The sequence below is a fragment of the Dermacentor albipictus genome, chromosome 7, assembly GCF_038994185.2.
Source record: "Dermacentor albipictus isolate Rhodes 1998 colony chromosome 7, USDA_Dalb.pri_finalv2, whole genome shotgun sequence".
In the NCBI taxonomy this organism is placed as follows: Eukaryota; Metazoa; Arthropoda; class Arachnida; order Ixodida; family Ixodidae; genus Dermacentor; species Dermacentor albipictus.
The window spans coordinates 76,059,283-76,084,027 of NC_091827.1; the positions used below are offsets into that span (position 1 = coordinate 76,059,283).

Here is a 24,745-nt window from a genome sequence, read left to right on the forward strand (position 1 = left end):
GCCGACTATCGGGGAGGGGAAAAAAAAAAGCAATAGAGCTTCACAGAGAGCTGGCTTGCGAAGACTAACGGCGTGACGTAGTGCTCTGTTCTACGTAGTTCCTTTCCTTCCCCCGTGGTACCGGGACAGATCGCCACGGTGCACGCGTTGTCTTCTTACGTGCTGTTTAAAGGTTAATTAGAAATTTGGATGCAGCTTTGGCACGACTGCTTCAGTAGTACATGATTACTTAAAAGCAATCTAGCCAAACTGAATTAAGACGGCAAGCTGGGCGAGTTGGTGATTTGGCGAGTTGGTGAAGTTGGGCGAGTTGGTGAGCCAAACTAAAATTTCCTTGCATTCGGCCTTTCGCCTATTCGCAAACGGGCGTCAGATGCATCCTACTTGCATCGTCGAAAATGGGACTACTCGTACCGTTGGAACGTATACAATGGAAACCTCTCGGACCCTGGGACCCACATGCCCGAATCCATCGGTCAAATAATAATAATAATAATAATAATAATAATAATAATAATAATAATAATAATAATAATAATAATAATAATAATACTTTATTGCGCGAAGTATTGAAAAAATGTACAAACATCCGGCCTGCCAAAGCCTCATTGGGCTTGAGTGGCAGAGCCTCTCTCTCTCTCTCTCTCTCTCTCTCTCTCTCTCTCTCTCTCTCTCTCTCTCTCTCTCTCTCAAACGTGCGTTCGTACGGCACTCAAGTCGATGACAACATATGAATACACCGGCAGGTTAGGTCGACGTCAAGGTCGAAGACAACTTGGAATACGTGCGACAAACCAATCACGCTCACTTCCGTGGCGGCACGGCAGAGGCGACCTTCTTTCAATATCGCGATGTCTCTCGGGAATGCGTTTTGGAGCCCGAAGGCCAGAAAAGCGGGCGTCTCCACCGCGCGGTTTTCGGGGCGGAACTTGTGCTGACCTCTTATTAGTCACAAAGCGTATAGAAAGCGGACACAGACAGCTCCTCGGTCCACGACGACCACCACTCCATCGAACTCTCACGCCGCGAAAAAGAAAAAAAAAAGAAAGAACAACCCGGAAGCCGTATAGCACAATGCCGCGACGCGACCTGCATGACCGATGCCGCAATCGGTCGCCGCAACGAGCACGTGGTGCGGAAAACACGTCGAGCGCTATAGCTGGCTGGCTGTACAGCGCATATCACGTAACGAAGGCCGCTTCGCCGTTAATGTGACGCCAATCGTTTTATTTCTTTCTTTTTTCAACTCGGTGCGCTTAACGTCACACACGCAATAGCGTTGGGAAAGGCTGCGGCGCGCCCTTGCCAAACGGGGACCCCCTTACTTGCTCGGACAAGGAACGGGGGTTTAGCGTCACCGTCGGGACGAGCTGGCGAAGAGGCAGGGCGGTTGCAACAGGGCGCCGCAGCGACAGCAGCTGCGAGCGACGAACCGCGAAGAACGAACGCATGCGGTGACAATGGGCGGCAACAGCAGCGCGCCGAAAAAAAGTGGCTGACAAGTGACGCGCACGCCCCATATGCGCTACTTGGTTGCCGGGGCGGCCCGACCGCGGCTGCCTCCACCGGTGTGCCCGAAACACGAAAGCTACCAATGCTTCGAGGAGTGCGTTTTGATTAAGTCCGGTGAAAGCATTCTCTCAAAAACACCATTTCCACTTATTTGGCAAACAAAGGCCGATCGTTACAGGCTATATGATAACGAAGGCCAACGTGTCCCTCGTTCGAATTCTGCGCCCAAACGCCGAGCCGCCAATGTGACGTCACGGATTTTGAAGTGGCATTTTTTTCTCGCATTTGGCGCGCTTTGGCGCGGAGAAAATCGTTGAAGCTCGTCAGGCTTCGGTTCCTTTTGAGTGCGATGCAGCCATACACCAAGAAACGAACGACCAGACGCTGTCGCTGACGTCACGGCGGTCTGGTGTAGAAACTTCAGGGCGACCTCGCAGCCTGCCTCTCATGTTCGCGTTTTTTTTTTTCTTCGTTTCTTGCCTAAAGAACCTTATCTCGAGGTAAGAAGTAAGCGAGAACGCCGCATGCTTTTTCGTCCGTCTCCGCGCTTGATGCAAACTATAAAGGGACACCAAAGAACAAAATTGAGTCGTATTAGCAAACTGCCTTTCCACACCGCGAGAAGAGGCTTGCTAGTAAGTCAGAGAACACGCAAAAAGAACGAAAGCGCGCTGGCGATGACAGCTTAATGTTCCCGCACGAGTTCCCAGTGACGTTACACATTTGGACGGCCTCTGCTTGGGCCTAGTTAACTGATTATCGCTATAAATGGACTACATTATTCCCTGAAGATTGGACGGGGTACGTTTCGGGAACATTTACTAAGCTAACGCGACCAAAATACGACAAAAAAAAACGAAAAAGACAAACAATTCAGTAACGCCACAGTGACGTACTGGTGCTGCTGCTTCGGCAAAAGAAGAAAAATCAGGAAATCGTATTTCGGCCATTTTTTCTTGTAGTAATCATCACGAAATTAATATTTCAAAGAATATTGCTTGGTATAACTGACGATCGAACGCTACCTGCAAGGCGACGAATGTCGGTGTCGAACTTTCGTCAGACGCGTAGAGGCGGACCTACGAACTACAGAAGTGAGAATCGCGGAGGTCGCGCATGCGCAGTGAAGCTTCGAAGAGCACGAACGTCAAAGACAAAGACCGTGGGCACGCCGTTACCAAATCCAGCAAAGCCCGACGGCAAAGCGGAACTCGGCGCGAATGGCTTTGAACGCGATAATCCAACGAACTCAAAGAAGAAAAATAAAATTACGCCACAGCACAACAACCGGCATCCACGCACTACTACGTAGTAGAAACGGACAGACAACCAGTCTCGTCAGTTACGGCAGTTGGGAGAGAGAGAGAGAGAGAGAGAGAAAGAAAGGGGCAGGAAACAATACAACGAAGAGCTGACCGCCCAACGATCTACAATAACATTGGTAAACATGTGCGCTCACCGCGGCACATCATCCCTCGATCCGAAACGAATGAAAATAATTTACTGGCGCGCATTAATTGGCAAAAGTATCACTAGGAAGAGAACGCTTACCTGCCCGAGCCCATTCGATTTTCAAGGGACGATCTTTCGCTCTCACATGACGCCCGCTAAAGCAGAAAAATGGGTAGCGTGCGCAAGTTTAACTCCGCCGCAGATCACCGACACGTCTGACTAAGCTAAACTCAGTCAGCTGACGAAACTCCCAACTGAATAAATACAAGTCCGACAGACTGCGGCAAACAAGAGCATACGCATGACCATGCAGCACGTCTCCGCCCCTTACCGGTTCCTTGTAGACGGGCGCCGGATCCTTGTACGTGGGCCGAAGAGAACCACGGCGAACGACGCGACTGCCGTCGCCGACGCCGCCTTCCGGGCCGTCTTCCGGGTAGTCCCCCGAAGCAGACAGGTCGCCCAGGCCGCTGCCGACGTCCTCTCCCACGTCAGAGGACGGTGTCGCCGAGGGCTGCCTCGGCGAGGATCCCCCGCTCCCTCCTCCTCCTCCAGCGGTCTCCTCGGAGGACGCGAGCGGGCCACTTGCAATTCCACCAACCGACCGGACCTTCTCCGCAGCGGAAGACGACGTCGCCTTCGAGCCGGAGTCGCCGGAGGCCTCGCCCTGAACTGCGGCGCCACGGGTCCTCTTCCGCTTGACCACGTGCCTCCAGAAGATCTGCAGCACGGCTCCGAGGAAGAAGAAGACGCTGGTGACCAGGGCCACCAGCCCTTCCCACATGGGCAGCGCGGCGGCGCGCAGTTCCGCGGCCGCCGACGGCGGCGCGACGGCCGTCCCTTGGCGATCCAGGGCGGCGGCCGGGGTCGGCGTCTTGCGGTCGCGGGACTGCCGGCGCGGCCTGCCGACCGAGTTGGGCGACGCGCCCCGATCGCAGCACGCTCGCGAGCGGCGCCTCTCGGGCCTCGGTGTCGCAGGGGCGGACGGCTGGAAGTTGGGGTTCCAGTCGGCGGTCTTCCGGAGCGGCTGCGGCGACGACGACGTGGCGACGGCCGGTGCGCGCGGGGACCACAGCTTGGGTCGCCGGGGACGTACGGTTCCAGCGCTGAGGACGGCAGCGGCTAGAAGCACTAACGCGCTGACCCGGGGAGGCCGCGGGACGGCTTACGTTACGCCTTCGTAGGAAGACGTGAGGGCGACTCCACGGAAGATGATGCGGGGCTGCGGAAACTACGGCATAAACATTCGGTCTCGGACTCGGCGTAACAGACCCGCTGTGCGTGTTTTGCGGGTATATAGTTTGTTATCGGGTTTCCGAATTTGCCCCAGGCAGCGCACTGTTACAGATCTTGAGAACGTCGGCGTGACGACGGGGTGCAGTGAGGGCTTCAAGGTGTGTGCCGATCAAGCGACTGGTCCCTGGCACTTCCGATTATGACAGTAACGAATAAGAAATCCAGAAAATTTCCATGCACTGAGTAGGCGTATAGCTGGATAGACACCAGTGGGCCCGTTGCTGGCGATCTCGTACTTCGGGAAGCCACGGCCTCCACGTCAAAAGCAGTCACAAAGAACGCGCACAGAAGAAAGTCGAGACGGTGTGAGGGTGCACCAGAGTTGCCCAGTGCGCTACTACTCGTCAAAAATGAAGTTCCTCCCTCCTGCAAGATGAAGTCGTCAGTCGCCCGAAGAGTCCGGTTGCGTCTACTGAGAGGCTCGAAGTGCGCCAGACTGGCCACGCACGGTACGCAGCTCAGCACGTTCGTGTCACTCTGCTACTTGCGTAACTGTCTTCTACGTGCTCACGATTTTGACCTCTCAACAAAAAGAAAGGATTGTGCAGGTCAAACTACCGGCGAAGATGTCGAGAGGTTACAGTCAGGAAGGGCCACAGCTTTGCTTGCCCCCAAAGGTCTTCCGTCACGCGAAATGACAACGACGCAATGCGCGACACCTCAACAGAACGTCATTAAATGCAGCAGTTGGACGTCAGCAAAGAAGTCCACAAGTCCAACGTAGGCGCTGAACCGCCTAGCCGACACGGGCCCCTTATCAGACCGAAACGATATTCGTTGAGCGGCGGTTGTAAGTTTCCAGCGGCGTACCCTCAGTGCCTTCGACTTGCCGTACTTCCGTTTTCAAGCAGTGTTGCACGTTCGGAGGAGTCGATCGAGCAATATGTATTCGGCAAGATCGGTAGATCTTGCCGATTGCCGACTCGGTAGATCGGATCTGCTACTTCGCTCCAGACCGGCGAACACGCTTAAAGCCCGCTGGACCGAGATGCAATCGCAGCGGACTTTCTCGGGCACATCATCGTCAGCCTAGACGGACAAACGGAATCGCATCCCGGCGCGCGCTAATCGGCGCGTTTTATATAAGCACGCTATCGTTTACGGGTAAGGAGAAACGAAGGAGAAGGGGGGGGCGTCCAAAGACACGCGGTCAGAACGTAGCGCCGAGAAAAGAAAAACAAACTCCGCCCAAACGAAAACAGCAGCGGCGACTCCAGGCTCGCCTCAGACCGCCGCCGCCGAGGGACCCCGTAACCAAAAACGAACCACGACTTGCCGCGTGCCTCGGCGTTCACGCGGTACACCTTGCTCACGCTTCCAGGCGCGGATGTAAGCGATTCACGCCCGTCCAAGCTGCGCAACGAGCGTGCGCGTCTCTGCCCTCCATTCTCCACGCACGCGGCAGCCGAGAAATGGGCGCGGTCGGCAGGAAACGAGAAGACGCAGCGAGCGCGCGGTGGGTCTCGACCTCGTGACCAGAAACTACGGCTCACGGCCGCGCTTACCTTTATGCGAACGTCAAACGCGACCCCAGGTCACCTTGCGAGAGTTGCGCGAGCCGGCGACACAAACACCCCTCTGTTTTTTTCACCCGTATGTCGAAAGCGAAAGGATGACCGCATCGAAAGTGGTATAGGCCAGCACAATTTGTAGAAAGGCATAGCGCTCGGCCCTACCTAGCTTGTAGGCTCTAGACTGTTACTCAATCTGCACTGGAAAAGGAGCAAAGGCGGAACGAAAGAAAGGCTGGCGGATTATGACAATGGCGGTGCGATAATGCAACAGCCAACACAGCAGCATATTTATTCAAGTCTCGATGCTATAGTCCCTTGTGTCGTGTGAAGACTGCAGTCCAAACTCAATCATTCCAACCATACATGCGCGCGAATGAATGACCGGCTAACCGCTGTCGGCAGTGAGATAGAACCACTATGGCGTCGGCTGCCAGTAAACCACAAATGAGGGAAACTACCACGCAAACATACCAGACGCGGACGTAATTAGGTCCGATTACTTCGTTCCTACAGCTTCAGACGTATAGTGGAGCCACCAATACGGAAATAACGAACGTAATGCCGATCGACTTAGCGTACCCGAACGGACCGATACATCGCCTCAAAGATTTACGGTACGGAGGCGTACGCCACGCCGAGATCTCGGACGCTCCGACTGCTTGGCTACGCCCACCAGATATAGTACTACTACATGTGGAATGCGCCGAGCATGAAGTCGCTTGAGCCGCGGCTCACTCTAGTCGCTATCTCGCTGACAGACTTTTTACGAATTGCTGGGTACAAACAAGTCAGAGCACGATGATGGAAGAGCGAGAAGAAGACAAGCTGAGCATTTCAACGGGAGAGTGCGTCAGCTTTGTGCAACGGTCAAGAGCCCCTATTCAAGCAACTCGACGTCGCTGTCATTGTGCAACTCGTCTGCCAAAGCCTACGTGTTCGTCAAGCGGCTGTCACCTGGCGATGTTTGCGTGACACCGCAATAGGTGCATGCAGCCCAAGCTGGTCGTCACTGCAGAGTTACTGTATACATGCTATCCCAGCGGTGGCGTAGCCAGAAATTTCGTTCGGCGGAGGGGCGGCTCAGGTTGCAGCTCGGCCTCCTCCTTGTATAATTTGTCGAGGGATCAAATAGATGAATAATAACTGCATTGCCATTGTCAAAGATACCGCAAACGAATTGTTGAACGCTACGCACTGTCAAGACAAGTAAAATATGCATTTTTTCGTAAGAATATGTTCTTATGTCCCAAAGATTGTGCCAGAAATAAAAGATACGCATGCTTCCATATTTTTGTCTATTACATGAGTAAAGAAAATATCACAGGAACTTTAGAACTATGTTAGTTCGAAACCAGCAAAGTAGTGCATGCCGCTGATATGAAAAACGTAAAGGCCATGAAATGAACAAGTTCAGGACAAATAATTTTAAACTTTGTAATTCTAGAATCTTGCTTACATTTCTGTACATATGCAACGGCCAGGGAAAAATCTCAATGACGCTGTCCTTCATTCCAATGTATTGCGCAGGAGCAGCTGTCACCGGTCGTGTATTGTAATTGCACCGAAATTATAGTCGCAACAGAGGTGCACATATAAAAAGCAGTTCTGCAAAATATGCATTACAAATGCGAAGATAACATGGAATATACAAATACGAAGATGCAGCTTGATAAAGGGCACCATCGTGGGTGATCAGGGGCGCCATCGAATGGGTGAGCCACCATCGCCGGCTCACCAATTCGCCTCCCCCCCCCCCACCCTATACGCTTTCACTCTCACATAGAGCATGCGGCACACGGTGACGATGTTATCGCCCTTGGACTTTATACGGAACATGACGGCGACATTAGGACTGCACCTGGAGTGTCCATATAATTGCTATCGCAACAATATAATAAGAGTATCCGGCAAATGAGGTCCCGTAGCCCATTACTTTCTGCAAAAGAAGAAAGAAGCAACAAAACGGAAGGAAATCATGTTGGCCACAATCGAATGCCTACATTGGGCACCTAATGTGGCTACCGAAGGATTATTGAAGAAAACGTGAGACGCTTGGTCCACAGAGAACCATGCGCATACTAAAAGGACTTCTTCGATCTTGGGCAAGTTGGTGCTTAGATTTCCTAGGTATACTTTGTGGCGCAAAATACACTTCTTGAAAAGGGTCAGAAGAAAGGGAGACAGTGAAGCGCCAAACTACCAACTGTTTAATGACAGCCTGAACAAACGTACGCTGTCATTAAACAGTTCGTAGTTTGGCGCTTCACTGTCTCCCTTTCTTGTCCCTTTTCAAGAAATGTATTTTGCGCCACAAAGTATACCTAGGAAACCATGCGCATACTGCTCGGTATGCTATACCGGCGAGACAAAATACTTTCCGGAGGTGGTTGCGATAACATCGAAATGAAGGTGATGCCCTCAAGCGAACGCGTTGCAATCCGTCGAGTCCCCACAGTGGTGGCGGCGAGCGACCATTGCTTCATTTTCTCGTCGGCAAGCCAGAAAGCGTCCAAAATTGTGCCAGAGAAAAATGAACGTGCGCCGCGCGGTGGTTGGGGCAACTCGAGAAAAGCGCATGCGCTCTGGCTGGCCCTGGCAGCCCGCAGGTAGCGAGAACAAGAAAACTGAAGAGGCTCAATGTGCATTGGCGAATAGAAGTCAAAGTAGAAAAAATAAATAAGGACGTGGTTGTCTTTGCCGGCTTTAGTGTCTTGACATGGATGCTTTGGCACCGGTGAAAAAAAATGATATTCTTTTCTGTCACATGACGGCACAAATGAACCACCACAACGCTTCGTCTCATAGAACCTCCCTGCGCGCTTTGTCAACTTGTCTGATAGCGCGTTGAATTAAGCTTGTCTCGTTGTACGGACAGATGTACGACTTTAGAAAAGTCAATGCACCACCTTTGGCGTCAAATGTTTAAAAGAACATTAAACCCGCAAAGTTCCGGAATAGAAAATCTAAAGCACGACTTGGGGAAACGTCAATGCACCTATCACATCGAAGGTTTATGAGAACTTTATGCCCATAAAGTTTCGGAATTGAAATCCATGCGCTCCGTAGATTCCGCGGCCTCCGCTAGATGCCGCGACGAGCCCGCTTTTCATCAAAACGCCCTTGAAACTTTGTGCTCGGATGGTACTCTTTGCGTTAGGCGACTCCAGGTGCATGGGCGTTGCAACGAAATCCAGCCCGAGTTCGCAATGTTCGTACCGAAATGTCTTTTCGAGCATGGAAAAAAAATTCTAGACAAAATCCAGAATGATTTCCGGCGCCGGGGGTTGTTTTGGTCGGCGATGCACGACGGCACGAAACAATCTGCCCCTCCCCACACCCCGCCCAAATTTTTGCATGCAATGCATGCATATCGATTGGCGTTGCAATTACTTGTGTGCGTCAGTGCCTGAAACGACGTTTTCTTAACAAATTACCTGGAACGCCAATACATTTCTCCGCAAAGTTCGGGGATTTATACCTCTGAACTGTTATCTTGAAAATTCTTTCCAAGTGGATGCGCCTTACGAACTCCACGGCTATAGTTTGTAAATTGCAATAAAGGCCATAATGGAATTAGTTAAAAACATAATTAGTGCATTTTTATTGATTGTTCGATTTTTCATCTCAATATTTAGTGAAAGTATTGTCCGCCGCTTCGAGTACACCAGCTCACGAACTTGAATTGTAATATCTGTTACAGGCAACTTTTAAAAATTTTTGAAAATGTTCACTCAAACACCCTGTATACACCAAAGCTAACAACCTGCCGGTGCACTGACAACGGCTATCAAATTCTCACAGCAGAGGTGCTAATGCGCTATGTGGTTCTGTAGTCTCGGCTACATAGTGTCAAGAATGGCGAGTTGCGCAACAAGATTGCCACCTTGCCACCCGATTACGACAAGGGGTGCAAGACGCGCACCTCTCCCTCTCCGTCGCTGCAGCTGGGAGGCGTTCAAAGAAGCGGCCTTTGCGTTGGAATCCGCCGCCTTCCTCCAGCCCCTTCGACATTGTGACGGGACTAGTTCGGTGCGTGAACAATGATTCCGGAGTTCCCCAACGCGGAGCTGATTTGAAACGCTGGACAAGCTGCCGTGGGGACGACGTATTTTGAGCGTCTCACGCTTCGGCCTAGCACGGAACAACGAGCGACCCTCGATCAGCGCCGATAGTTTCCCGGAACGGCACCCCGCGCGGTTGCCTCTGTGTACAGAGCGTATTGTACACCTTTGTGTACGTAAACTGATCTTCAGAGCAGCTGCGAGTTGGTGATGTGTAAACGAACAGTCGCCGCGTCGTAGGACCGGCGGATCGAGTGTATAAAAACTGTGGTTGTGCGAATGCTGAGGACACACTTCTCTTGAGCAGTCATGTTAGACTGAGTCACTTCTCTCATGCAGTCCTGTTGGACTAATACTCTTTTTCTCAAGCAGTCATGTTAGACTGATTTAATTTCTGTAAATAAACCCTTTTCCTCGTTCTCGATGAGAAGCAGTTCTTCACTTCATCAACGATCTCAGCGTAAATAAGTTGGACGACGGCATGGGCCAGCTACCTCCGAATTCATGCCGTACTCCAATCTTGGCAAAGGACCACGGACGATGGGATTGAGCCCCCAATCCTGACAACTGGCTGACAGCGGTGAGATGGACTTTGCGACATGGTGCTGTATCTGCGGTGAGTGCTTGGTTTTTGCTTTGACTCTCTAGGCTTCATTTTGTGGTTGTTCTGTTTAGAACAGTAGGGAAGCTAGATTGTTGTGTGTTAGCTAGGTTGTGTCTTCCTAGCTAGATTTAGAGAGCAGAATCAAGGCAGTAAAGCAGCAGTCATGGAGTTAAGGACACTGCTGAGAGACGAGTTGTTGATTGTTGGTGAGGAACTGGGCCTAGATGTACGCAAGGAAATGCTCAAATCGGAATTATTGGAGCTAATTTCCAATCAGGCCAGTGAGCAAGATATTGAAATGGGATTTGAACTTCTCAAAAAGAGAGAGAAACGGGAAAAAGAAAGAGAAGAACGGGACAGAGAAAAACAAGAGAGAGAGGAACGCGATAAAGATCGCGAGTTAAAAAAAATGCAACTGGAACTTGAAAGCAAACGTTTGGAGATGTCTCAAGGAAGTGAAGGCGCTCTGGGACGATCAAGTGAGGCAGAATCGTACCGCATGGACAGGCTATTAAAGCCATTTGAGGTCGGGACCGACATAGGCTTGTTCCTAAGCAATTTTGAAAGGACTTGCGAAAAGATGAACTTCGGCCCGAGTACATGGCCACAGCGGTTGCTGTCTATGTTGCCGTGTGAGGCGGCGGAAGTAATCGCCAGACTGAGTGTGCAGGATGCATATGATTATGCAAAAGTTAAGGCTAGTCTCCTGAAGAAATACCGCCTTTCAGCCGAAGCTTTTCGGCAAAGGTTTAGGAGCACAGGCAAGAAAGATAGCGAGGGCTATCCGGAGTTTGCATATAGCTTAAAGGCCAACCTAGTTGAGTGGCTTAAAAGCGCGGAAGCGTACGACAGCAGAGACATGATCATTGAATGCATGTGTCTAGAGCAGTTTTACAAAACCATCCCTCAAGCTGTGAAACTGTGGGTGCAAGACAGAGGTAATGTAAACACTGTGGAAAGGGCGGCTGAATTAGCCGAAGAGTACGCAACCCGTAGAAAATTGAACGCCGAGGAGGGAAACTGGGACGGTCGAAATGGACCGCGGAAACCATTTCCGTTCAAAAAGGGTGCGCAAACTAGACGATCCGAGCCTGTAGACATGGCGGAAAAGCCCGCAGAAAAGAGCGAGGAGAAACTTAACGGAGAAACCGCACAAAAAGAACAGAAAAGAAAATTCGAATCTGTTAGACCAATTCGCTGTTACAAATGCCACAAACTGGGACATATAGCTGTAAACTGCGAGAAGTCTAGCGTAGTTTTTTTCCTACGTGGAGGAAAAGGATGAGAATATGGAACTTTTAAGTCCATATCTCCACGACCTGCAAGTTAATGGAAAACCATGCCGAGTGCTAAGAGACAGTGCCGCCACGCTGGACATTGTCCATCCGTCTTACGTGATGGTAGATGACTTCACCGGAGAAGTAGCGTGGATAAAACAGGTTGTAGAAGAACACAGCGTGTGTCTGCCCATGGCCAAAGTCAAAATCAGTGGACCATTCGGGGAGCTAGAGACTGAGGCTGCAGTTTCCAAATTTTTGTCACTGCAGTATCCCTACATCTTTTCGAATCGTTCGAATCAGTTACTGCGTGACAGAGGGCTCAAACTGGGAGAGGGCATAGTACAGGCATTGACCCGAGGCCAAGCTCGTAAGATCGCGGCGCTTTCGGCTGAAAATGCTCAAGCTCCTCCAGCGGAAGCAGAAAAGGGCATAACTTCAATACCCGAATCCGAGCTAGGCCCGAGGGACAAAAGAACAGTTGAGGAGAGCCTGCCAGCTGACCAGCTCAATGAGAGCGTAGCACTAGAGTGTCAGAGTTCTAGCCTGCAGGAAGAGCAAGTAGACGCGCTTTTGACAGTGTTTGCACGAGTTGGGCTTCCAGCCGAAATTCAGGCAGATCAAGGGTCAGTATTCACGAGCGCACTGACTTCCACATTCTTGCAAAAGTGCGGGGTAAAGTTAATACACAGTTCTGTCTATCACCCTCAGTCAAACAGTGTAGAGAGGTGGCATTCGGTGCTTAAGCGAGTTTTGCGTGCGCTCTGTTACGAGCACAAGGAGGACTGGGAGAACTGTCTGCCGGCAACTTTGTTTGCTTTGCGAACGGTTCCACATGAAGCGACAGGGTTCTCACCAGCAGAACTAGTGTATGGGAGGACACTCCGTTCTCCACTGAGAATGTTAAGAGAGATGTGGGAGGAAAGAGGGGAGAGTCCAACCGTGGTTGAATACGTGCTAAATTTACTGGAACGGCTAAGCGCAACCCAAGAACTAGTCGGAAAGAACATGGCACTAGCTCAAAAGAACGCCAAATTCTATTACGACAAGAATGCGAGGCTTCGTACGTTCAACGCCGGAGACCAGGTAATGATCCTCAAACCTTCAAGAAAGAACAAGCTTGAAGTTCACTGGGACGGGCCCGTTAAAGTGTTGCACAAACTTTCAGATACCAACTATGCTTTGAGAATGCCCGGTCGCAGGAAGGAAGTGAGGATATATCACTGTAATTTGATGAAGCCGTATGTAGAGCGGAGCGGAGTCGTTAACTATACCGTCAAAGAGCCGGATGGCATTGGTACCAAGTTTAAGGAGTATAGGGCCACCTCCAACTCTGAAATCGGCCTAGAAGAAGTAGTAGAACACTCGGTAAGCTCGCATGCTCTAAGACCTGAGCAGCTAGATGAGCTAAAAGGGGTGTTAGGGGAATATATCGACAGATTTAGCGATCGGCCGGGTAGAACCGAACTGATAACGCATGAAATTGAGCTGACCTCTGCCGAACCAGTAAGATCAAAACCGTACAGGGTGTCTCCAAGACAGAGAGAGATTATGGAGGCAGAGATACAGCGCATGCTAGAGTTGGGAGTTATTGAGCCCGCTGAGGGTGACTACACGTCACCGCTAATACTCGTAGAAACCCCTAACAAGGACCCTCGTCCGTGTGTTGACTACAGGAAGTTAAATGCGATCACTAGGAATCAGTTGTACCCGATACCCAACATTGAGGAACGGATTGAAAGAGTTAGCGCTGCTAAATACATTTCAACTATAGATCTCGTGCGGGGGTACTGGCAAGTTCCCCTTTCAGAAAGTGCCAGCCGCTATGCCGCATTCATCTCGCCTGTAGGCACTTTTCGCCCTCTCGCACTCAGCTTCGGGCTGAAGAACGCGCCGTTTAGCTTCTCTAAGTTAATGGATATTGTCCTAAAGGACTTGCAGGAGTTCGCCTTACCTTATCTTGATGATGTGGCCATTTTTTCCGACAGCTGGGAACAACACGTATCGCACCTCAAACAGGTGTTCTCACGGTTGAGGGAAGCCGGCTTAACGATGAAAGCGGAAAAGTGTAGGTTTGGTTGTTCGCAGGTTACTTATCTGGGCCATGTTGTTGGTCAGGGCATGAGACGGCCGGCTGAGCTGAAAATAGCGACGATTGGAGATTTTTCTCAGCCGCGCACGAAAACGGACGTTCGTTCATTTTTGGGACCTGTGGGGTACTATCAACGGTACATTCCGAATTACTCGCAATTGGCAAGTCCATTAACAGACGCCCTCCGAAAGGGAGCACCGAGTAACGTACACTGGGATAAGGACAAAGAGAACGCTTTCCAAAGTTTGAAAACGCTATTGGTTTCTCGCCCTGTGCTTCGCGCGCCAGACTACACAAAGGAATTCATAGTTCAATGCGACGCAAGCGACAGAGGTATGGGCGTGGTACTTAGTCAGGTCGGCGACGATAACGAGGAGCATCCTATCCTCTACGCCAGCCGTAAACTAAATGTAAGAGAGGAAGCCTACAGCGCTTCAGAGAAGGAATGCGCTTGTTTGGTTTGGGCCGCCCAGAAGTTGTCGTGTTACTTGTACGGAGCGAAGTTCATCTTCGAGACCGACCACTGTCCTCTGACGTGGCTCAATCAAATGTCACACAAAAACGGCCGCTTGCTCCGATGGAGCCTCACTCTCCAAGAGTACAACTTCTCCGTTAGATATAAGAAGGGAAAGTTGCATAGCAATGCGGATGGTTTGAGCAGGCTATTTTGAATTCTGCGTTTGAGGGTCCCGCCTAAATTTTGGGGTTACTAGTGTTAGCTTTTCTTTAGGCGAAGAAAATCCCCTCTCATTTAGCAGAATTCCCTCCATGATTGCTGAATTGGTCAGCAGGAATTTGCTTCAGAAATTGGCATAGTGAAATGTAGCATTTTTTTTTGTTTCTGCACTTATGTTGTTGTTGTTTTTTTTTTTTTGAAGCCTAGCGTGTCTAAAGTGAGAGCCAATGCACGTCATCTCGGCGCAGAGCCGTGTTGTGGGGTTCATTTTGCAGTTGCCTGTCCTTGTTGGATGTTTTGGGGCGGTGACATCAATGCACAAGTGGTCGCTGCGAGCCAAGACATCAATCCCCCCCTGACCAGCAGCCGTTCTCTTCCTGCCTAGCGGTTGTCAGCGCTAGACAGTCGAGACTTTCCGGCCCATGGAGGCGCTGTCAAGAATGGCGAGTTGCGCAACAAGATTGCCACCTTGCCACCCGATTACGACAAGGGGTGCAAGACGCGCACCTCTCCCTCTCCGTCGCTGCAGCTGGGAGGCGTTCAAAGAAGCGGCCTTTGCGTTGGAATCCGCCGCCTTCCTCCAGCCCCTTCGACATTGTGACGGGACTAGTTCGGTGCGTGAACAATGATTCCGGAGTTCCCCAACGCGGAGCTGATTTGAAACGCTGGACAAGCTGCCGTGGGGACGACGTATTTTGAGCGTCTCACGCTTCGGCCTAGCACGGAACAACGAGCGACCCTCGATCAGCGCCGATAGTTTCCCGGAACGGCACCCCGCGCGGTTGCCTCTGTGTACAGAGCGTATTGTACACCTTTGTGTACGTAAACTGATCTTCAGAGCAGCTGCGAGTTGGTGATGTGTAAACGAACAGTCGCCGCGTCGTAGGACCGGCGGATCGAGTGTATAAAAACTGTGGTTGTGCGAATGCTGAGGACACACTTCTCTTGAGCAGTCATGTTAGACTGAGTCACTTCTCTCATGCAGTCCTGTTGGACTAATACTCTTTTTCTCAAGCAGTCATGTTAGACTGATTTATTTCTGTAAATAAACCCTTTTCCTCGTTCTCGATGAGAAGCAGTTCTTCACTTCATCAACGATCTCAGCGTAAATAAGTTGGACGACGGCATGGGCCAGCTACCTCCAAATTCATGCCGTACTCCAATCTTGGCAAAGGACCACGGACGATGGGATTGAGCCCCCAATCCTGACAATAGCCACGAAATGTTGCTGGTGGTGCTGGTGTCCGTTTTCTGTTCCCTTGATCGTGTTTTATCATCGATATTTGTTTTGTTTTTCGTTTTTCATTTTCAACATTTTGTGGAGTGTTTTTGTGAGGAGGGGAGAGACAGAGAGAGAGAGAGAGAGGAGGCATGCATAGCGAAAGTCTACGCGTGGCTCGCGTGTCCTTCCTCGACGGCGCGCACCGTTCAAATGGACGTGCTTCACGCCGGATAAGGTCACGCAGTGGAGAGAGAGAGAGATATAGAGAGAGGGGGGGGGAGAAGCCGGCCGTGTTTACGCGCCGTGCAACGAGAAGCACAAGAGAAATGAAAAAAAAAAAAGATGGAAAACTCGCGCCGTCCCGACGATGAGGAAAGGAGACAGGCGTAGGGTCACCAACGTATTATTTATAAAGCGAGAGTCCCGGAAATAGGTGACCCTCGGCGGTGACCCCAGGAAATGCAGCTTTCTGGATGGGAGGGGGGGCGCATTTCGGGATACGGATGGCTTCCAGTTTTAGCGGTTTCCTTACTTTTTTCTCTCTCCCCCTCGTCTCCGGCAACGAACGCTTCCACTCACACGGCGGGCGGGCGGACTTCCTTCAAATCCGTGGAAGTGGCCTCAGATTGTAGCGCACATCATCAAGCGCGTGGCCACACAGGTACAGCGCGAGGAAGACCGGATGGAGAACGCATAATGAACGCGTGCGCAGCACTGTGTGGGTCTATCTATACTACCGTCCCTCTAATTATGCACGGCCTCGCACCCGTGGGAGCGATGTCACAGGCTCCACCTCCAGTTCAGCCACAGTCGCAATCAAAGGGTGTAGAAGGCAAAAACCTTTCCTCGTGTCACTGACGCGTGCCTCCCCACCCCCACACATGAGGAGGGCACTGCTACTGTGCCGGCGAGATTGACCGTAGAGCGAGACCCTCTGACCCCGTTCCCTTTTCGTTCGTTATTTGTCTTGTTTCTCGCAGAGGTGCGCCCAATATTCAAAACTCTCGGAAAAACTATTCGAATATTATTGCCCTATACCCGCGATTCGGTACTCGAATCAAATAACTATATACAATTGGAAAATCCGAATCTTTTTTTCGGATAACTTACGTCGTCGGCTGTGTATACGAGAGATGAAACATGAAATCGAAACAAAAGAATGCGATAGCTGTCATCCCATCCGCAGTGGACGTAACAATGGACAGCGACGCTGCAGCGCTCGGGCTGCCAGGCTTTTGCTCCTAAACACAATCGCTCGCGATAACCATGTTGTTCAGACACGCCACTCCGCAGCAGCTATTGAGCGACACTACTTAGAGATGGAGCGCCTGTGTCCTCTTATCGGATGAATACGCTTTGTTGCAACAGTGCTTTACACAATGAAATTAAGCGGTTTTACGTGCCAAAACGACTTTCTGATTATGAGGCACGCCGTAGTGGAGGACTAGGGAAATTTCGACCACTTGGGGTTATTTAACGCGCACCTACATCTAAGTACACGGGTGTTTTCGCATTTCGCCCCCATAGGAATGCGGCCGGCGTGGTCGGGATTCGATCCCGCGACCTCGTCCTCAGCAGTCCAACACCATAGCCACTGAGCAACCATGGTGGTGGTGGTGAAAAATTTTTATTGCTCTCAGACGAGAAGCACATGGAGGTACGCATATGGGTCGGTCCTTAAGGGCCCGGCCGTTAACATACTGGGTGGAATCCCTAGTACGGGACGCCAGTGGCGTCGGCCGCTGCCCGGGCGCGCTCGACCAAAGCCCTTTGGGCCTGCAGGTCATAGCAGCCGAGCAGGGTCGCCTCCCAGTCCTCCCGAGTGGGGTTGGGGTGAGGGCCAATAGCTGGGTTAGATGGGCAGGCCCACACCATGTGGTAGATGTCCGAAGACTTCTCCGCACAGTGCGGATAACTGCCCGTGAAAGAACGATCAAAATGTTTGAGTGCTGCCGGGCACAGCAGAGTGTTCGTAGAGCAACCAGGGCGGGTTGCTTTACACAATAGTGGCACCTCCTGCCGCGACTATACTAACTAGAGAAAAAAGCGCTTTTTTACGGCGAACCTTTTTATGGATACACGAGGGAAAATCGTGGCGAAGAACAGAAAACGCCTCGCGGCAAAGCCAGCTTTCTCGCGAATACTCTGTAGCTCTCAATCTAATGTAGGCAATAAAAAAAAAAATCATACTGAAATTGGCCGCTAAGACGACTTTATCATTACGCCCAGTTTCAGTTACTTCTCATAATTAGTATACAGCGAAGTTGTAAACGTTATAGAATTCCCGCACGCTGTCAATACCTGACCGTCTACGGGAGGGAAACGGACAGCCCCTTGTAGCTAACTAGGAAGTATGCTCAATCGCAAAGTACAAACAAACGTGTTTTATTCCGTGCGCTCCTGTGGACTGCACCCCTGTCAACGCATACGGTCGCTCGCGGCTCGGCTTAACGGCGACCTGCGTCTAAACGGCGCTCCGTCGCAGCTGCGTCGACAACAGCTGCGTATTTAGAGCGGCACCGTAAACGCCCTTCGGCAGTAGCTCTGTGTATGTCTGACGTAGTGCGTGACGTAGTGCACGTCTTATATTTATTTGTATTTCGCATAAATGACATATACATAATTATATATGTATAGTTACATGCCAACAAAACTCTATAGCAACATAATTTATACCACAATAGCAGCTTCGCTGGTGAACCACTTTCACAGGATGAAATGTGTCTTTTATGCGAAGCATATTACGAGGGCTCAACCCAGCTCCTCAGGCGCGGCGGTGACCATGAAATCACGTGACACCGTGACGTCACGACAGAGGAGAAGTGGCTTTGGCTCAACTCTTGCAAGACGGGCTGGGTGGGAATCGAACCAGGGTCTCCGGAGTGTGGGACGGAGACGCTACCACTGAGCCACGATTACGATGCTTCAAAGCGGTACAAAAGCGCCTCTAGTGAATGCGGTGTTGCCTTAGAAACGCGCTGTTTCTAAGGCGTGCGTCTCTTGCTCAGGCGCACATTTCGTTGCCGCGCCGAACGCTGCTTTGCTCGACGCTCACCGCGTCCAATGCGGGGCGCGTAGTCGCTGCCCTGTAGCCCATTGTCTTACACCCCTTGGCGGGTCGACGGGAACGCTGTCGCGTTCCACTCTTGAAGGCGAAGAAGTAATGCATGAGTTGTTTCTTCGTCTAGCCGAACCAAATATAGCCAAGCAACAGCAGTTCACCAGGCTAAACAGTGGTTCAACAACTAAAATAAAGGCTAGTATGCTTCGCATCCTGGGCTTAACCTTACCTAAGCCACAGCCATTTTTTTCTTTTCTTTTTGCTATGCCATCGCCGCAGACGGTAGGCATTTTCCGATTTGGTCGCAATGGTATAAATACACAGGTGCTAATCGGCCAACAATGCTGGCTTTCTAAACTATGTTAATGCATGACACCGTACGCTCCGAATTCGCGAACTATAACTGCTTAGCTAATTGTTTCTAATGCTCCCCTCGGGGTTTCTAATAAAGCACGCTTTATAATGGGCAGTGTAGTAACCTTGCTAATGCTACTTATATCAAGACGCGACAACTTTTTGCTATTATTAGTGGCAAGGCTGTACATTATTCTGAAACTAATTGAACAAAAAAAAAAACGATTCCATCCGCTTCTGCCACTGCTCGATCCGTATTCGATCTGGTCTCAAAAACTTACTATTCGCACGCGACAAATGTTTCGCGCTACGTCGCTCCCCGACGCCGCATCCTGAGAGGAGGCGAGATGTGACTTGCAGGACCCCTGGAAAGATCGGCACTGGATGATCCCCCTGGCCTGCGCGGTGGTCATCGCCACTGCGAGTCCTCGATTAAGGAGCACACTCGGACGACTGAATCGCCTACTCTTTCTCACAGTACATACAGCGATCAACGGTGTGTGCGGGAAACAAGGAAGGTCGCTCGAACGAGCCCTTAAGACAGGGGGACTCGTTCTTTGCCAGGCCCCGAGGAAGACAATTCCCCTTGTCGAAGCGTTGGCTCCAGCGACAGTCCTTGGTACGCGACCACACTTGACGTCACTTCAAGCCACCACGTTCCTGCCAACTTTCGTCTTACTTGAATTTACTTCATTAAAGTCCGTCGCCTCTCTCTACAGAAAGCGAAGCGACCACACACACACACACACGGTAACATATACTTCCAGATTGAACCGACAGTCGTCAGTCATTTCACAGATTCTAGGAGCGACAAAGTTCGCAGGAAATCGCCCCCCGAGACAAAATGCCCGAGCATACACACGACGCGCAGCGCACCCAGGATGCTCGTGGCGTTATCGACCTCAGCCACACTCGGAAGACACTCGCGCCTTCCCGCCCCCTCGTAACGACGCCTGCTCACACAAACGCCGCGAGAGCCATCGGTACTCGCACCGCAGCGGACAGCTCATCGGTCTCGCCGAAAAAACGACCGCCATTTCCTACCACCTGGTGCGCTGCTCAGAAAACTCCAGCGTGGAGCGCGAGCGGCGCGCTTTTATTGAGGCCTCGCGCAACGCTTAGAAAGTGTTCTTCGACAGAGAGAGAGAGAGAGCGAGAGGGAGAATGAAAAGACGACCACCTCTTGTCGAGAATGCGGCCGCCTTCTCCAAACTTCCACTGTGTCGAGGACGGATGCACTTTCGCGCTCTTCGTCCGCCACGGAACCCGGACGATTTGCGGCGGGGACCCACCGACGTTTCTCTACGCCCCCCCCCCCCCCCACATGGCCCCCCGCCAATGACCGTCGCCGCCGCGATCTCGCGCGATCTGGCCCCGCAAGGCAGCGAGCCGTCGGAGAAAACACCTATTCGCTGAGCTGGCTAGGCGGATCGAGAAAATAAAAATAATAAAACGAGCGGCGGCGCTCGCTGCGTGGAAACATTAAAAGGACACGATGCGGGCTCAAAAGGCCGGAAGAAGATAAAACAGCCAGAAAGAGAAGCCAAGCGCCTCAGCAAAGTCGGCCTAAGCGGCGCGGGTCACCCAAGTGGTCTACGGTATTTTTTTATGCTGCTTCAGCGTAAAGGCGGACGTTCCTCGGGGAAGGACTAAACAGACGACGCGAAAGCGGGACATTAAAGTTGACACTTCTGCAAGTGTAGATTGTGCCAGCGTTTCCACAGAGCCCCGGGCTTCGTGTGCGTCTCTGCAAGGTTCAAAATTAAAGGTCGCGGTGGCGAAGCCGCAGCGACATTTCTGGACCAGCTGTCACGCGAAGTCGCCTGGCCGAAGCTGATGGTGTCTCTCTCTCTCAGATATATATATATATATAAACGAGAAGAAAGGGGGTTAACCGAGGGACCCGATAATTATTAGTCATATAATGAGAAGCCAACAAACACTGACACCAAGTACAACATAGGGGAAATTGCATGAGCTTAATAAATGAAATGAAGTAATGATAAATTAATGGAAATTAAAGTGGGTGAAAAAACAACTTGCCGCAGGTGGGAACCGAACCCACAACCTTCGCATGTCGCGTGCGATGCTCTACCAATTGAGCTACCGCGGCGGCGTTTCCCCATCCACTTTCTTGGGTATTTATGTGTACTAGTAGAACCCTGGGAGTGTTAGCCAGCGCCCCCACACACAGACCTTGGCGGCGGACGTGGAACGTCTTTTTTGCCGCAGGCGTCACGAGAACGTGATCTTTTCGGGTGAAGGCAACTGGTCAATAAACCCACATATGCTACCTGAAGGCATCAATGTTGCCGGATTCGAGACTCTCGTTAAGTAATAAACGAGAAGAAAGGGGGTTAACCGAGGGACCCGATAATTATTAGTCATATAATGAGAAGCCAGCAAACACTGACACCAAGGACAACATAGGGGAAATTGCATGTGCTTAATAAATGAAATAAAGTAATGATAAATTAATGGAAATTAAAGTGGATGAAAAAACAACTGTTAAAGGGAACACACGACGTAAAGGGAACTGCTCCGGCAAGTGTACCGTGGTGCGGCGTTGCAGCTGATTAATTGTGGATCGATAACGTTGGTTTTCTACAGAGCAGTGTAGCGCACTGACCAAGGCCTCCAGGTCTCGGAGACCATCCATTGACATAGCTGCAGCCGGCGGAATCACCAGTAAAGTGAGGGCTGCAAACTGAAGTGTTACATTTAACAGTGAACGGCACAGTAAATCCTATCGCAAAAGAATGTAAACGTTGGCTACGCGTTGCTGACAACGGCAGACCGGCTTTATACTTCTGCGATGGGATGAGCATTTATTAGAACCACGAACTACGCGTCCATGCGTGTGCAGTGGGGACCTGCTACGTTTGCAAATTACCGGAACCGCTCGCAATGGCGTAGCTGTACCCAGTAAAACCATCGGCACAGCGGTGACGGAGATAACTTATCGTCTACAAAGGATCGAGTGGCGCATAGTGAAACTGTGGTATGTGTGCACGGTTTCGTAGCATACCTGCCAACCTGTGAACATTATAACAGTCGTAAAATTCTGCGGACGTGACACTGACAAGGTAGTAGCACGCGAGCAACCTAACGTTGCTCGCGCCTGAAACCGTAAAGCGGGCGCGAAAAGCGATAGCGCCGTATCTCCCGCGAGCTGCGACCCACGCTCGCGGACAAGTGTCCTTCAGATACTCGAGGACAAACAGGGGCCTCTCCGTAGACGCGAAAGGGTAAACACGCATCTTGTAAACTCGCTGGTATAGAGTGCTTCCTTTCGGCGTGCGCATAAGGGCGCTCACACAAAGCAGGGGCATACTGCTCACCTTTACACGGAGGGACAGGAAGAACGAGGTGTCTGCTTATTTATTTATTTATTTATTTATTTATTTATTTATTTATTTATTTATTTATTTATTTATTTATTTATTTATTTGCAATTGTGTGCTTTCCAGAGCGATATCGTGGTCACGGCGGGCCCTATGCTTCCGGGTTGATAAAAAAGTTACTGAATGATTCAATTGCGTGGTTTGAAGACCAAAAACTGCAACTATGGATTATGAGGTATGCCTAGAAATGAAGGGGGAAGGGGGGGGGGGGGGGTATGACTACCTGGGGCTCTTGAACATTCACCTAAATCTAACACGAGCGTGTTTGAACTCCGGCCCTATTGGAATGCGGCCCGCCGCGCACGGGAATCGAACCCGGGACCCATTCGTTAATATTTCAAGTGATATGCGAACAAGTATGTCGCCGGTCTCCCATAACTGCTGTTGCATGTCCCAACTTAAAACGATTATCTGAGATAATAAGACTCGGTATGGCAATTATGCAGTCCGCCACAACGTGCGGCTAGTCCTTGCGTTACCCGCGATTATTTAACAGGTACCTCGGTACACCGACAGCTTGGTACATAAAGCGTACACATGTGTACCGCATACAGCGCGGAGTGCAGCCACAGTAGCGGTGAATCGTAACCGCGAACTCGCGTTCTCTTGAACAAAAGCAAACTGAATCAACTGACGCGAGTTCTAACGAATATATTTGTTCAAAACAACGACCGCACAGAATACACTTCTGACCGCGAGTTCAGTATATACATGTGCCGGGTGATTTGCTTTGCTGCAAAGCGACTCGCCGAAAGATCTCCCGTGGTGCAGATATGGTAACTGAGCGTCACATTCGCTGGATTACGAGGACTTGCTTGCGAAACAAATCGCAGAGTTATGTTACTAATACAGCGCGTCACACGGGCAAATTTAGTGTCACTTTGAGCTAGTGCACTTCCCTTTAATGTCACTCGCAAGCTGTCATGCAATAATATAGTTTAGCGACACCTGCCTCTATGTGCACGTGCCGGCGAGTGCGTTCGATGAACTCACTTTGCTGCGCTGAACTGTGTATCCTCGATGTCACTTCTTCAAAAATAACATCGCATATACTCAATGCAGAGTTGGCACAAATTGTAAGATTTTTGCTTCTTTTGTGGCTTCTAATCTGAGCCCCCTTGACATCAGTGAAATCAAAACACGCTTGGAACGTTCATTTCCCGCACCCATCACGGTGTCAGATCGCCGACACGGAGTCCGCCATTTTGACTCTCTGGAATTTGGATTTCTTCCTTGCTTGCATTGACTTCAAACGAAACATGTTAACAATATTGTGGCGGGAATGGCCCAATGTTTTTGTAGCAGATTTTGTAGCAGGAAAAATGATTCGTAGCAGCTGCCCTTAATTTAGTAGCAGGTTGCCAAAGCAAGAAAAACAGGACAAAAAACTGTGCTCGATGCATTTGTTACAGACACAACAAAAATTTAAATTATGACTCGGAATGAATAAATTGCTAGCTTGGGATTAGAGGTGTGCTAAAACGACAACGGGAGTGCGCTAGGTACGCACTTCTTCGCAAGCAGCAAATAGCCACCCACCAAAGCAACAACACATAGAAGACACCAAACCAACCGATTCGCAAAACTGTGCCACGCTAACAGGATTTAAAAATGTGGCTTTCAGACAACACAGAAAAGCTCTCACCGCACAAAAGACAATATAGGATTACAGCAAACAGTACTTTGTCGTCATAAAAAAAGAAAGTTACATTTTTCCTAACTACAGCCTACGTAACTCTGTATAGCACGCAAAGTTTCCGTTTGACTTGAAAGGCGAAGCGACAGCATCATCTCCATTATGCATCACATTCATTACTATGTAGCATCATCTTCATTACCCCGAATCTAGCATGGCTCGAGTCGCAAGTCGCGAGCATAGAATATACGGCACTTTCGATCTCGATCGGGACGTATTCTGCGACGATCACTTCGGCGATGCCATCGCCTTCGCGTGACGTAGTGGTCGACTAGCCAGTCAGCTCGTCAGACTTTGCTCAACCAGCCAACCAGAGCGCGCCTGACGGCGCCACTGTCGTCAAAAGTGATCGTCGCAGAATACGTACACTCGTCGCAGCAGCCGCCGCTCTGCTTCTCCTTAATTAATGTCAGGTTGACCGACGACACGCCATGCATGTCGGTCGCGGTCGTGTCATTCCTTACAACTATACGAAGTAACGTTTGCAGCCTCATCGGACGTATAAATTGCAGTAAACATTCACG

The 24,745-nt window shown here is 50.6% G+C and overlaps 2 protein-coding genes across 3 annotated transcripts in view; both read right to left on the reverse strand.

Moving 5' to 3' along the window:
- The window catches only part of LOC139047419 (uncharacterized), a 50,052-nt gene extending 25,394 nt beyond the window's left edge, over positions 1 to 24,658 (reverse strand). Inside the window, exons 1-3 of the mRNA XM_070521246.1 lie at positions 24,589 to 24,658; positions 17,427 to 17,655; positions 3,296 to 4,070 (exon numbers count right to left, since the gene is read on the reverse strand). Of these exons, the coding sequence (XP_070377347.1) occupies positions 3,296 to 4,070; positions 17,427 to 17,655; positions 24,589 to 24,658 (1,074 nt within the window). The remainder of the gene's footprint in view (positions 1 to 3,295; positions 4,071 to 17,426; positions 17,656 to 24,588) is intronic.
- Pli (E3 ubiquitin-protein ligase pellino) overlaps positions 1 to 24,745 on the reverse strand; it is a 136,406-nt gene that overhangs the window by 92,786 nt on the left and 18,875 nt on the right. The window lies entirely within an intron of this gene.